The 12,642-nt window shown below is 48.3% G+C and overlaps 1 protein-coding gene across 2 annotated transcripts in view; it reads left to right on the top strand.

Moving 5' to 3' along the window:
• LOC142908600 (uncharacterized) overlaps positions 1 to 12,642 on the top strand; it is a 39,412-nt gene that overhangs the window by 20,660 nt on the left and 6,110 nt on the right. The window contains exons 4-7 of one of the 2 annotated variants that reach the window (XM_076059367.1): positions 1,354 to 2,144; positions 2,434 to 2,599; positions 3,743 to 4,102; positions 11,077 to 11,193. In XM_076059367.1, the coding sequence (XP_075915482.1) occupies positions 1,354 to 2,144; positions 2,434 to 2,599; positions 3,743 to 4,102; positions 11,077 to 11,193 (1,434 nt within the window). The remainder of the gene's footprint in view (positions 1 to 1,353; positions 2,145 to 2,433; positions 2,600 to 3,742; positions 4,103 to 11,076; positions 11,194 to 12,642) is intronic. The other variant, XM_076059368.1, reaches the window with a different exon arrangement.

The raw sequence follows: 12,642 nt of genomic DNA on the forward strand, positions 1-12,642 counted from the left end.
CACAAGCTTCACACACTCACTCTGTAGAACAGGGGGAGATCACACAAACTCCACTCACTCACTGTAGGACAGGGGGAGATCACACAAACTCCACTCACTCACTCTGTAGGACAGGGGGAGATCACACAAACTTCACTCACTCTGTAGGACTGGGGGAGATCACACAAACTCCACTCACTCTGTAGAACAGGGGGAGATCACACTAACTCCACTCACACACTCTGTAGGACTGGGGGAGATCACACAAACTCCACTCACTCTGTAGGACAGGGGGAGATCACACAAACTCCACTCACTCTGTAGAACAGGGGGAGATCACACAAACTCCACTCACACACTCTGTAGGACAGGGGGATATCACACAAACTCCACTCACTCTGTAGGACAGGGGGAGATCACACAAACTCCACACACTCTGTAGAACAGGGGGAGATCACACAAACTGCACACACTCTGTAGGACAGGGGGAGATCACACAAACTCCACTCACACTCACTCTGTAGGACAGGGGGAGATCACACAAACTCCACTCACTCTGTAGAACAGGTGGAGATCACACAAACTCCACTCTCTCACTCTGTAGGACAGGGGGAGATCACACAAACTCCACTCACTCTGTAAAACAGGGGGAGATCACACAAACTCCACACACTCACTCTGTAGAACAGGGTGAGATCACACAAACTCCACTCACTCACTGTAGGACAGGGGGAGATCACACAAACTCCACTCACACACTCTGTAGGACAGGGGGAGATCACACAAACTCCACTCACTCTGTAGGACAGGGAGAGATCACACAAACTCCACACACTCTGTAGGACAGGTGGAGATCACACAAACTCCACTCACTCTGTAGAACAGGGGGAGATCACACAAACTCCACTCACACACTCTGTAGGACAGGGGGAGATCACACAAACTCCACTCACTCTGTAGGACAGGGGGAGATCACACAAACTCCACTCACTCTGTAGAACAGGGGGAGATCACACAAACTCCACTCACACACTCTGTAGAACAGGGGGAGATCATACAAACTCCACTCACTCTGTATGACAGGGGGAGATCACACAAACTCCACACACTCTGTAGAACAGGGGGAGATCACACAAACTCCGCACACTCTGTAGGACAGGGGTAGATCACACAAACTCCACTCACACTCACTCTGTAGGACAGGGGGAGATCACACAAACTCCACTAACTCTGTAGAACAGGGGGAGATCACACAAACTCCACTCACTCACTCTGTAGGACATGGGGAGATCACACAAACTCCACACACTCTGTAGGACAGGGGGAGATCACACAAACATCCCTCGCCATGACCCCCCCTCTCCCGTGTCTCAGCTGTGCTCAGCGCTCCGTCGTTCACTCTGAGGCTCGACAAACTGACGCTGGGGAAGGAGGAGGAGGGCGATGGTGGTGGTGAGGAGGAGGAGGATGAGGAGTGCGGTGTTGTGGGTGACGATGTAGACAACGACGATGACGATGTCCGTGACAGCGGTGATGATGACCGCCGTGACTATAACGTTGAGGTCGATGGCGACGACTTCGACGACGATGACGATGTCCGTGACGATGACGATGACGACCGCCGTGACGGCGGTGATGGCAATGGCCGTGACGGCGGTGATGACGAAGGCCGTGTCGGCAACGATGATGGCCGTGACGGCGGTGATGACGATGGCCGTGACGGCGGTGATGACGATGGCCATGACGACGACGATGATGACCGTGACGGCGGTGATGACGATGGCCATGACGGCGGTGATGACGATGGCCGTGACGACGGTGATGACGATGGCCGTGACGGCGGTGATGACGATGGCCGTGACGACGACGATGATGGCCGTGACGGCGGTGATGACGATGACCGTGACGGCGGTGATGACGATGGCCGTGACGGCGGTGATGACGATGACCGCCGTGACGACGACGTCGAGGTCGATGGCGACAACCTCGACGACGGTGGTCCTGGGGAGGCTGGGGAGTTGGAGGCGGCGGTTGACGGAGAGCCGGAGGTGTGGAAGCTGTCGTTGTTGGTCTCCGTTGGGCGTGGGTTGAGGACGCTGGTGTCCCACGACGTGGAGTTCCACCATCAGGTTGACATCTCGACAAGAGGCGGCGTTCGACGCACGGTGAGAGGTTGCCGGAGTTGTGACGGGGGTCGGGAGGTTGTGGTGGGAGATGTGTGTGGTTGGGTGGGTGGGTGGTGATGCTGCTACTGATGATGATGATACTACCAATGACACTACTACTGATGATGCTACTACTACTGATGATGATGCTGTTTCTGCTACTACTACTACTGCTGCTACTACTGATGATGATGATGATACTGATGATGCTACTACTACTGATGATGATGCTGTTGCTGCTACTACTACTGCTGCTACTACTGATGATGATGATGATGCTTACTGCCAGGAGCGCTTCATCGGATGCCGATACCAACACCAAATGATGCTTCTGCCGGGACGCGAGGATGAGTACTGCGTCCGCGTGAGAATGGTAGCCGACTTCCCACGGTGGAAGGCAGGGGAGTGGTCTCCACTGTCGTGTGTCTCCGTCCCTCCACCACACAGCACCGTGGGTGAGTGGGTGGCTGGGTGAATGAGTGAGAGGTATTTTTGTACGTGTGAAGTGGGTCTCTGTGTGAGTAGCCTTGTGGGTCTCTATGAGTCGTCTATGGGTCTCTGTGTGAGTAGTCTATGGGTCTCTGTGTGAGTAGTCTATGGGTCTCTGTGTGAGCAGTCTATGGGTCTCTGCGTGAGTAGTCTATGGGTCTCTATGAGTAGTCTTTGGGTCTCTGCGTGAGTAGTCTATGGGTCTCTGTGTGAGTAGTCTATGGGTCTCTGTGTGAGTAGTCTATGGGTCTCTATGAGTAGTCTTTGGGTCTCTGCGTGAGTAGTCTTGTGGGTCTCTGTGTGAGTAGTCTATGGGTCTCTGCGTGAGTAGTCTATGGGTGTCTGTGTGAGTAGTCTATGGGTCTCTGTGTGAGTAGTCTATGGGTCTCTTTGTGAGTAGTCTATGGGTCTCTGTGTGAGTAGTCTATGGGTCTCTGTGTGAGCAGTCTATGGGTCTCTGCATGAGTAGTCTATGGGTCTCTGTGTGAGTAGTCTATGGGTCTCTATGAGTAGTCTATGGGTCTCTGCGTGAGTAGTCTATGGGTCTCTGTGTGAGTAGTCTATAGGTCTCTGTGTGAGTAGTCTATGGGTCTCTGCGTGAGTAGTCTATGGGTCTCTGTGTGAGTAGTCTATGGGTCTCTGCATGAGTAGTCTATGGGTCTCTGCGTGAGTAGTCTATGGGTCTCTGCGTGAGTAGTCTATGGGTCTCTGTGTGAGTAGTCTATGGGTCTCTGTGTGAGTAGTCTATGGGTCTCAATGAGTAGTCTTTGGGTCTCTGCATGAGTAGTATATGGGTCTCTGTGTGAGTAGTCTATGGGTCTCTGTGTGAGTAGTCTATGGGTCTCTATGAGTAGTCTTTGGGTCTCTGCGTGAGTAGTCTTGTGGGTCTCTGTGTGAGTAGTCTATGGGTCTCTGCGTGAGTAGTCTATGGGTGTCTGTGTGAGTAGTCTATGGGTCTCTGTGTGAGTAGTCTATGGGTCTCTGTGTGAGTAGTCTATGGGTCTCTATGAGTAGTCTATGGGTCTCTATGAGTAGTCTATGGGTCTCTATGAGTAGTCTATGGGTCTCTATGAGTACTCTATGGGTCTCTGCGTGGTCTTCCCACCCAGCCCCTAGTGTGGGTGTCGACACGGACGGCCAGGTCACGGCGGTCGTCGGCCAGAAGGTGGCGCTGCTGCGCTGCGTCCTGTGGGGTGCGGCTGTGGTGGTGGTGCAGGCCAACTGGCTGAAGGCCTCCCGTGACGACGTCTGGGCGGGGGCCAATTTGGCCGCGCTCAGCCCGCTGCACGGCACGGCGTACTCCAACTCGTCCCTCGCGGGCCGACTGCGGTTCCGCGTTGGGGGGCCTCCCGGCGACGTCTCGCTGGAGCTGCTGGAAGTGCGGGCTAGCGACAGGGGCCTCTTCCTCTGCCACGTGGCCACCTTCCCCCACGGCAACTTCGAGGGGAGGGTCAACCTCTCTGTCATCGGTGAGAATTGGCACTGCCCCACGCAGAGACCCATAGACTCATCACACAGAGACCCATAGACTACTCACGCAGACACCCATAGACTAGTCACACAGAGACCCATAGACTACTCACACAGAGACCCATAGACTACTCACACAGAGACCCATAGACTACTCACACAGAGACCCATAGACTACTCACACAGAGACCCATAGACTACTCAACACAGAGACCCATAGACTCACACAGACACCCATAGACTACTCACACAGAGACCCATAGACTACTCACAGAGAGACCCATAGACTCACACAGAGACCCATAGACTACTCACACAGAGACCCATAGACTACTCACACAGAGACCCATAGACTCATCACACAGAGACCCATAGACTACTCACACAGAGACCCATAGACTACTCACACAGACACCCATAGACTACTCACACAGAGACCCATAGACTACTGACACAGAGACCCATAGACTCATCACACGGAGACCCATAGACTCACACTGAGACCCATAGACTACTCACACAGACACCCATAGACTACTCACACAGAGACCCATAGACTGATCACACAGACACCCATAGACTACTCACACAGAGACCCACAGACTCATCACACAGAGACCCATAGACTCACACAGAGATCCATAGACTACTCACGCAGAGACCCATAGACTCACACAGACACCCATAGACTACTCACACAGACACCCATAGACTAGTCACACAGAGACCCATAGACTACTCACACAGAGACCCATAGACTACTCACACAGACACCCATAGACTTCTCACACAGACACCCATAGACTACTCACACAAAGACCCATAGACTACTCACAGAGAGACCCATAGACTCACACAGAGACCCATAGACTACTCACACAGACACCCATAGACTACTCACACAGAGACCCATAGATTACTCACACAGACACCCATAGACTAAATTTCGATTTAAAGCTTTCGTGACTGCAAGGATTCATCTTCTTTGGTTCTTTCGGTAAAGTCACGTAGAATGAGAATACATAATAAATTGATAAAATAACACAATAAAATTCTCACGACGTTTCAGCCACAACACAAGCGGCCTTCATCAGGTGAAGGGACGAGACTGTCTGGAGGACAGCGCTGGAGCGAACAAAGCCACGCTCAGATCGCGACCTTTAAGCTGTGTGAGAAGAAACAAAGCGCCTTGACAAAGGAATTAGCATAGAATTTAGCATTGAAATAGCCGAGTGATTAGCTTGTGACTGGTCACAGAAATGGCTATGTTAAAGTCAAAGCATACACATCTACAGAGGCACCCCTTGACAAAGGAATTAGCATAGAATTTAGCATTGAAATAGCTGAGTGATTAGCTTGTGACTGGTCACAGAAATGGCTATGTTAAAGTCAAAGCATACACATTCACAGAGGCACCTAGTACAAATAAAACAGGAGAATTTAGCATTGAAATAATTAGGAGAATTTAGCATTGAAATAACTGAGTGATTAGCTTGTGACTGCTCACAGAAATGGCTATGTTAAAGTCAAAGCCTACACATCTGAGCTATTCACAGTTACTGGGTATACACTACACTATATAATGAATACTATATAGTAAACAAATAAAAAAACTAAAATATAAATTACCTCAATGTTATCAATAAACTCTATATATTCTCCAATCAGCTAAGCTACCACAATAAGTCGTTATATATCACAATGCTATCTGGCGAAAAAATGGGTGGATTCTTACCCTCAACTTTAGCACCACGGATAGCTACGAGCCCCGTTCAGACGGACGAGTTCATCCATGGGCGGAACGGAGGAGGGGGAGAGAGACAGCTGCGAGGCGCTGTTATACTCCATGTTGTAAACCATACCATTAACCGTGGTGTGAGAGGTATTAAGAGTCAATGCCAACGAAAGAGCTGCGGTTTGAAGGTCATCGTAAAATACAATTAATTAAGAACGGAAATGGTTTAAAACATCTTTCCAATGGTTACAATGCCAGAATCCATCTTCCTGGTTGAAATTGTCTCTGTGCTTGTATATGTGAATGGCCTCATGAACGAATCTCTCATGGTAGCCACTGTCATCATGGACAAAACAGAATATAATAACAAAATTCAAGAACTACTCAACGATGGCAGCTATACAAAAATAAAAAGAGATCCCACCAACAGCCTGGTTACCAAAACGAACAAAATCATCTCTGATTCAACAGCATTAATTGATCAGACCAAACAGTTCTCGTTGAAACCCTCTGCTGCCAGACCACCAAGATTATATGGCCTTCCAAAGATACACAAAGAAGATACACCCCTTCGTCCCATCGTCTCTACTATCAACTCCCCCACCTATAAACTGGCACGTTTTCTTGCTGATATACTGTGACCTTTCACTGGAAAAACCACCTCTGCGGTACTAAATTCGACTCACCTGGTATCGACAATCAAAGGCATTTCCCTGTCCCCAGACGACCTGCTTGTCAGTTTTGATGTGGTGTCCTTGTTCACCAAAGTCCCGGTACCTGACACCATCGCTATCATTGAAGACCTGGTTCATCAAGGACTGCACACTGATGTACCCCCCCTGGTGAGACATTGCTTAACCAACACATACTTCACCTGGAATGGAACTTTCAACAAACAAACTGAGGGCACCCCAATGGGCTCCCCCCTATCTCCGGTTGTAGCCAACGTATTCATGGAAAAATTTGAAACTGACGCCATCCAGACTGCCACTCTACGCCCGACCTTATGGAAGAGGTAAGTGGATGACACCTTTGTCATCTGGCCACATGGCCAGCCTGCTCTAGACCAATTCCGCGACCACATCAATTCCATACACCCAGCCAACAGATTTACCATGGAGGTCGGAAAAGTTGGCAAACTACCCTTTTTGGATGTCTTAATTAAAAGGACACATGATGGTTCAATTAGCCACTCTGTCTACAGGAAAGCTACCCATACAGATGCTTACTTGAAACCGGATTCCCACCACCATCCATCCCAGAAGAACTCCCTCATCAAGACTTTATACCATAGAGCCCAATGCATTTCCGACCAGGAACACATTACCAGTGAACTCAAGCACGTACACCAGGCTTTCAGGGCTAATGGTTACTCCGACTACACAATCCGCAAAGCCATCACTCCAGTCATGAAGAAGGATCCTCTTGTGGAGCCACTCAAAACAATCACCTTACCCTACATTGCAGGGGTCACTAAAAAGATCTCCAAAATCCTGAATAAACACAAGATCCAGGTCCGATTCAACACAGTACATAAAAACCGTGATCTGGTTCCATCTGTAAAAGATGCTGTTCCAGACATACAGTACCCGGGCGTTTACAAACTAAAGTGCCTCTGTGGTAGTAGCTACATTGGAGAAACGAAACGACATATCTCGGACCGCATCCGTGAACATAAAGCAGACTTGAAACACGGTACAACGAACTCCTCTGCCGTGGCAGATCACTGTTATAATGCAGTGGACTCACATGACATTGATTTCTCCAAGACGGAGGTTCTTTGCAAACCAACCATGAGAGATTCGTTCATGAGGCCATTCACATATACAAGCACAGAGACAATTTCAACCGAGAAGATGGATTCTGGCTTAGTAACCATTGGAAAGATGTTTTAAACCATTTCCGTTCTTAATTAATTGTATTTTACGATGACCTTCAGACCGCAGCTCTTTCGCTGGCATTGACTCTTAATACCTCTCACACCACGGTTAATGGTATGGTTTACAACATGGAGTATAACAGCGCCTCGCAGCTGTCTCTCTCCCCCTCTTCCGTTCCGACCATGGATTAACTCGTCCGTCTGAACGGGGCTCGTAGCTATCCGTGGTGCTAAAGTTGAGGGTAAGAATCCACCCATTTTTTCGCCAGATAGCATTGTGATATATAACGACTTATTGTTGGTAGCTAGCTGATTGGAGAATATATAGAGTTTATTGATAACATTGGGGTATTCTTAGTTTTTTCGGTAAAGTCACGTTGAAGAGAAACAACAAAATAATAAAATATATATAAAACAATAAAAAATTCTCACGACGTTTCGACCATAACTCAAACGGTCATCTTCAGGTGTGTTGGTTTGCATAAATTTATTTTTAAACGGCACATTTATTTATTTATAAAAAACGTTAGCGTCACGCGCAGCGATTTGGCAGTTTGCCCAGGACTAGTCCATCTATATTTTTTGAAAAGAGGAGGGTGGAGACGAAATTTTTTATAATGTATGCTGTCTGAAAGCCACTGTAAGCGTGAACAATCAATTAAGAACTGAAATGGTTTATCAAATCTTTCGAATGATTGCTAAGATAGAATCCATCTTCTCGGTTGAAATTGTCTCTGTGCTTGTATATGTGGATAGCCTCATGAACGAATCTCTCATGGAAGCCAGATGGCTTACAAAGAACCTCTGTCTTGGAAAAGTCAATGGCATGTGAGCCTACTGAATTAGAACAATGATCTGCTACGGCCGAGGTGTTGGTCCTACCGTGTTTAAGGTCTGCTTTATGTTCACGAATGCGGTCCGAGACATGGCGTTTGGTTTCTCCAATGTAACTACTACCACAGAGGCAACTTAGTTTGTAGACACCAGGGTATTGTATGTCCGGAATCACATCTTTTACAGACGGAACCAGATCACGGATTTTATGTAATGTGTTGAAACGGACCTGGATCTTGTGTTTATTCAAGATTTTGGAGATCTTTTTTTGTGATCCCAGCAATGTAGGGTAAAGTGATGGTTTTGAAAGGCTCCTCAAGAGGGTTCTTCTTCATGGTTTGAATGATAGCTTTGCGGATTGTATAGTCGGAGTAACCATTAGCCCTAAGAGCTTGGTGTACGTGCTTGAGTTCACTGCTTATGTGTTCCTGGTCGGATATGCATTGGGCTCTATGATACAGAGTCTTGATGAGAGAATTCTTCTGTGATGGATGGTGGTGGGAATCCGGTTTCAGATAAGCATCCGTATGGGTAGCTTTCCTGTAGACAGAGTGGCTCATTGAACCATCAGGTCTCTTTTTAATTAGGACATCCAAAAAAGGTATCTTGCCATCTATTTCGACTTCCATGGTAAATCTGATGGCTGGGTGTATGGAATTGATGTGGTCGAAGAATTGGTCTAGAGCAGGCCGGCCATGTGGCCAGATGACAAAAGTGTCATCCACGTACCTCTTCCATAAGGTTGGGCGCAGAGTGGCAGTCTGGATGGCGTCAGTCTCAAATTTCTCCATGAAAATGTTAGCTATAACTGGAGAAAGGGGGGAGCCCATTTGGGGTGCCCTCAGTTTGTTTGTAGAAAGTTCCATTCCAAGTGAAGTATTTATTGGTTAAACAGTGTCTCAGAGTCATCAAGACTCTGTATCATAGAGCCCAATGCATATCCGACCAGGAACACATAAGCAGTGAACTCAAGCACGTACACCAAGCTCTTAGGGCTAATGGTTACTCCAACTATACAATCCGCAAAGCTATCACTCAAACCATGAAGAAGAACCCTCTTGAGGAGCCTTTCAAAACCATCACTTTACCCTACATTGCTGGGATCACAAAAAAGATCTCCAAAATCTTGAATAAACACAAGATCCAGGTCCGTTTCAACACATTACATAAAATCCGTGATCTGGTTCCGTCTGTAAAAGATGTGATTCCGGACATACAATACCCTGGTGTCTACAAACTAAGTTGCCTCTGTGGTAGCAGTTACATTGGAGAAACCAAACGCCATGTCTCGGACCGCATTCGTGAACATAAAGCAGACCTTAAACACGGTAGGACCAACACCTCGGCCGTAGCAGATCATTGTTCTAATTCAGTAGGCTCACATGCCATTGACTTTTCCAAGACAGAGGTTCTTTGTAAGCCATCTGGCTTCCATGAGAGATTCGTTCATGAGGCTATCCACATATACAAGCACAGAGACAATTTCAACCGAGAAGATGGATTCTATCTTAGCAATCATTCGAAAGATTTGATAAACCATTTCAGTTCTTAATTGATTGTTCACGCTTACAGTGGCTTTCAGACAGCATACATTATAAAAAAATTCGTCTCCCCCCTCCTCTTTTCAAAAAATATAGATGGACTAGTCCTGGGCAAACTGCCAAATCGCTGCGCGTGACGCAAACGTTATTTATATATATGTAAATAAATAAATAAATATGCCGTTTTCAAAATAAATTTATGCAAACCGACACACCTGATGATGACCGTTTGAGTTATGGTCGAAACGTCGTGAGAATTTTTATTGTTTTATATATATTTTGTTATTTTGTTGTTTCTCTTCAACGTGACTTTACCGAAAAAACTAAGAATATGAATTACTGCAGTCACGAAAGCTTTAAATCAAAACCCATAGACTACTCACACAGACACCCATAGACTTTTCAGACAGAGACCCATAGACTCACACAGAGACCCAAAGCTCATTATCTTCTGCAGATGTAGATGCCACTGGTTCTTCACATTCTGCAGATGTAGATGCCACTGGTTCTTCACGTTCTGCAGATGTAGATGCCACTGGTTCTTCACGTTCTACAGATGTAGATGCCGCTGGTTCTTCACGCTCTGCAGATGTAGATGCCACTGGTTCTTCACGTTCAGCAGATGTAGATGCTGCTGGTTCTTCACGCTCTGCAGATGTACATGCCACTGATTCTTCACGTTCTGCAGATGTAGATGCCGCTGGTTCTTCACGCTCTGCAGATGTAGATGCCACTGGTTCTTCACGTTCTGCAATGTAGATGCCACTGGTTCTTCACGTTCTGCAGATGTAAATGACACTGGATCTTCACGTTCTGCAGATGTAGATGCCACTGGTTCTTCACATTCTATTGATGTAGATGCCACTGGTTCTTCACGTTCTACAGATGTAGATGCCACTGGTTCTTCATGTTCTGCAGATGTAGATGCCACTGGTTCTTCACGTTCTACAGATGTAGATGCCACTGGTTCTTCACGTTCTACAGATGTAAATGACACTGGATCTTCACGTTCTACCGATGTAGACGCCACCACCGCCGTCTGTTGCACGCCGGTTGAACTCACAACTTTCGGTCCGAACAGGCAACTGGACACACGAACAGGTTTGTTTGCATCTCTGAATGTTGCATGTGTGTGTCCGTGTACGTGTGTGCGTGCATGCATGTGTGTTAGTGCGTGGCTGTCCGTGTGCGTGTGCATGCATGTCTGTCTGTGTGCGTGTGTGTGTGCGTGTGTGTGTGCGTGTGTGTGTCCATGTGCGTGTGTCCATGTGCGTGGGTGTGTCCATGTGCGTGTGTATGTGCGTGCGTGTCCGGCAAAACAACCCCCTACTTCCTCGCGGTGCCGGTCGGGCAACTCTGTCGTGGACAGTGCTGTGGGGGGAGGTCCAATTGTGATTGGCTCCTCCCTTCATGGCATATGTGTCCACCACAGGGGCTAAACGGGGGCTCTGGACAGGTGCGAGGGGCTGGTAACCCCTCCAACGTCAATTAATTACCACTAAACCGCGAATTAAGTATATAACTAATAAGCTTGTGCCGGAGGCCTCGGGGGGCCAGGCGTCTATGACGTCTCCTGGCCAAACCCCAATTGGCGGAGCCAGGAGATTGAATATCTACCCTCGGGGCTCCTCCAGAAACAACGAAAAACCACTACGGGTGGCCACGTGGAATGTTCGAACGCTCACTGCGGAGGAGAGGCTGCCACTCCTCTGTCGGGAGCTGGACCGGTACCGCCTGGATCTATGTGGCATTCAGGAGGTCCGGTGGACCGGCTCTGGCTCTTGCCACCATGAGGGGTGGACAGTCCTCTACTCGGGGCAGCAGACTGCCAAACAACAGGGTGTGGCTCTTCTTTTGAACAAAATAATGAAGGGGCGTGGGAGCGTGGCGGTGAGGTGTGGGAAGCTGTAAGCCCCAGGCTACTTTGGGCTCACCTTCCCATCAACCGGAGGCAAGGAATGGTGGTCGTGGTTACTTATGCCCCCACCGAAGATGAACATCCGTGGAGGGATGCAGGCAAAGCCGATGAGTCAGATGCCTTCTATGACCTGTCACAGGTGCTGGCTAAAGTGGCCCCTCGGGAAAGAGTCATCATGTTGGGTGACTTCAATGCCCGAGTTGGTCATGATACTGCACCTGGTCTGGAGTGATTGGAGGGCATGGGCCAGATCAGCTCAATAACAACGGTAGGAGGCTGCTAGATTTTTGTGCAGCCCATGGGCTTGCAATTACCAACACGCTGTTCCGGCATCGGCGCATCCACACAACATCATGGATGCATGCCGGGTCCAAGCAAGAACATCTGCTGGACTACATAGTGACGGACCAGCGGATGCGATCCCATGTCCTTGACACCAGGACCGACCGTGGAGCTGACCTGCCCTCTGCCCATCGACTAGTCATATGTAAGATGCGCCTGCCATTATTCCACTCTGGTGGTGGGTGTACACCCAGGACTCCATTCCAACCTAAAGTGGCCTGGTCTCACTTATCTGATGAAAGTTGCAAGCGAGAATTTCATCATCGCTTGCGGCTGGGATTGGCATCGTC

Source organism: Petromyzon marinus, unplaced genomic scaffold (genome assembly GCF_048934315.1).
Source record: "Petromyzon marinus isolate PM22_M1 ecotype Great Lakes invasive population unplaced genomic scaffold, UKy_Petmar_22M1.pri1.0 PM_G_Scaffold_10, whole genome shotgun sequence".
NCBI classification, from domain to species: domain Eukaryota; kingdom Metazoa; phylum Chordata; class Hyperoartia; order Petromyzontiformes; family Petromyzontidae; genus Petromyzon; species Petromyzon marinus.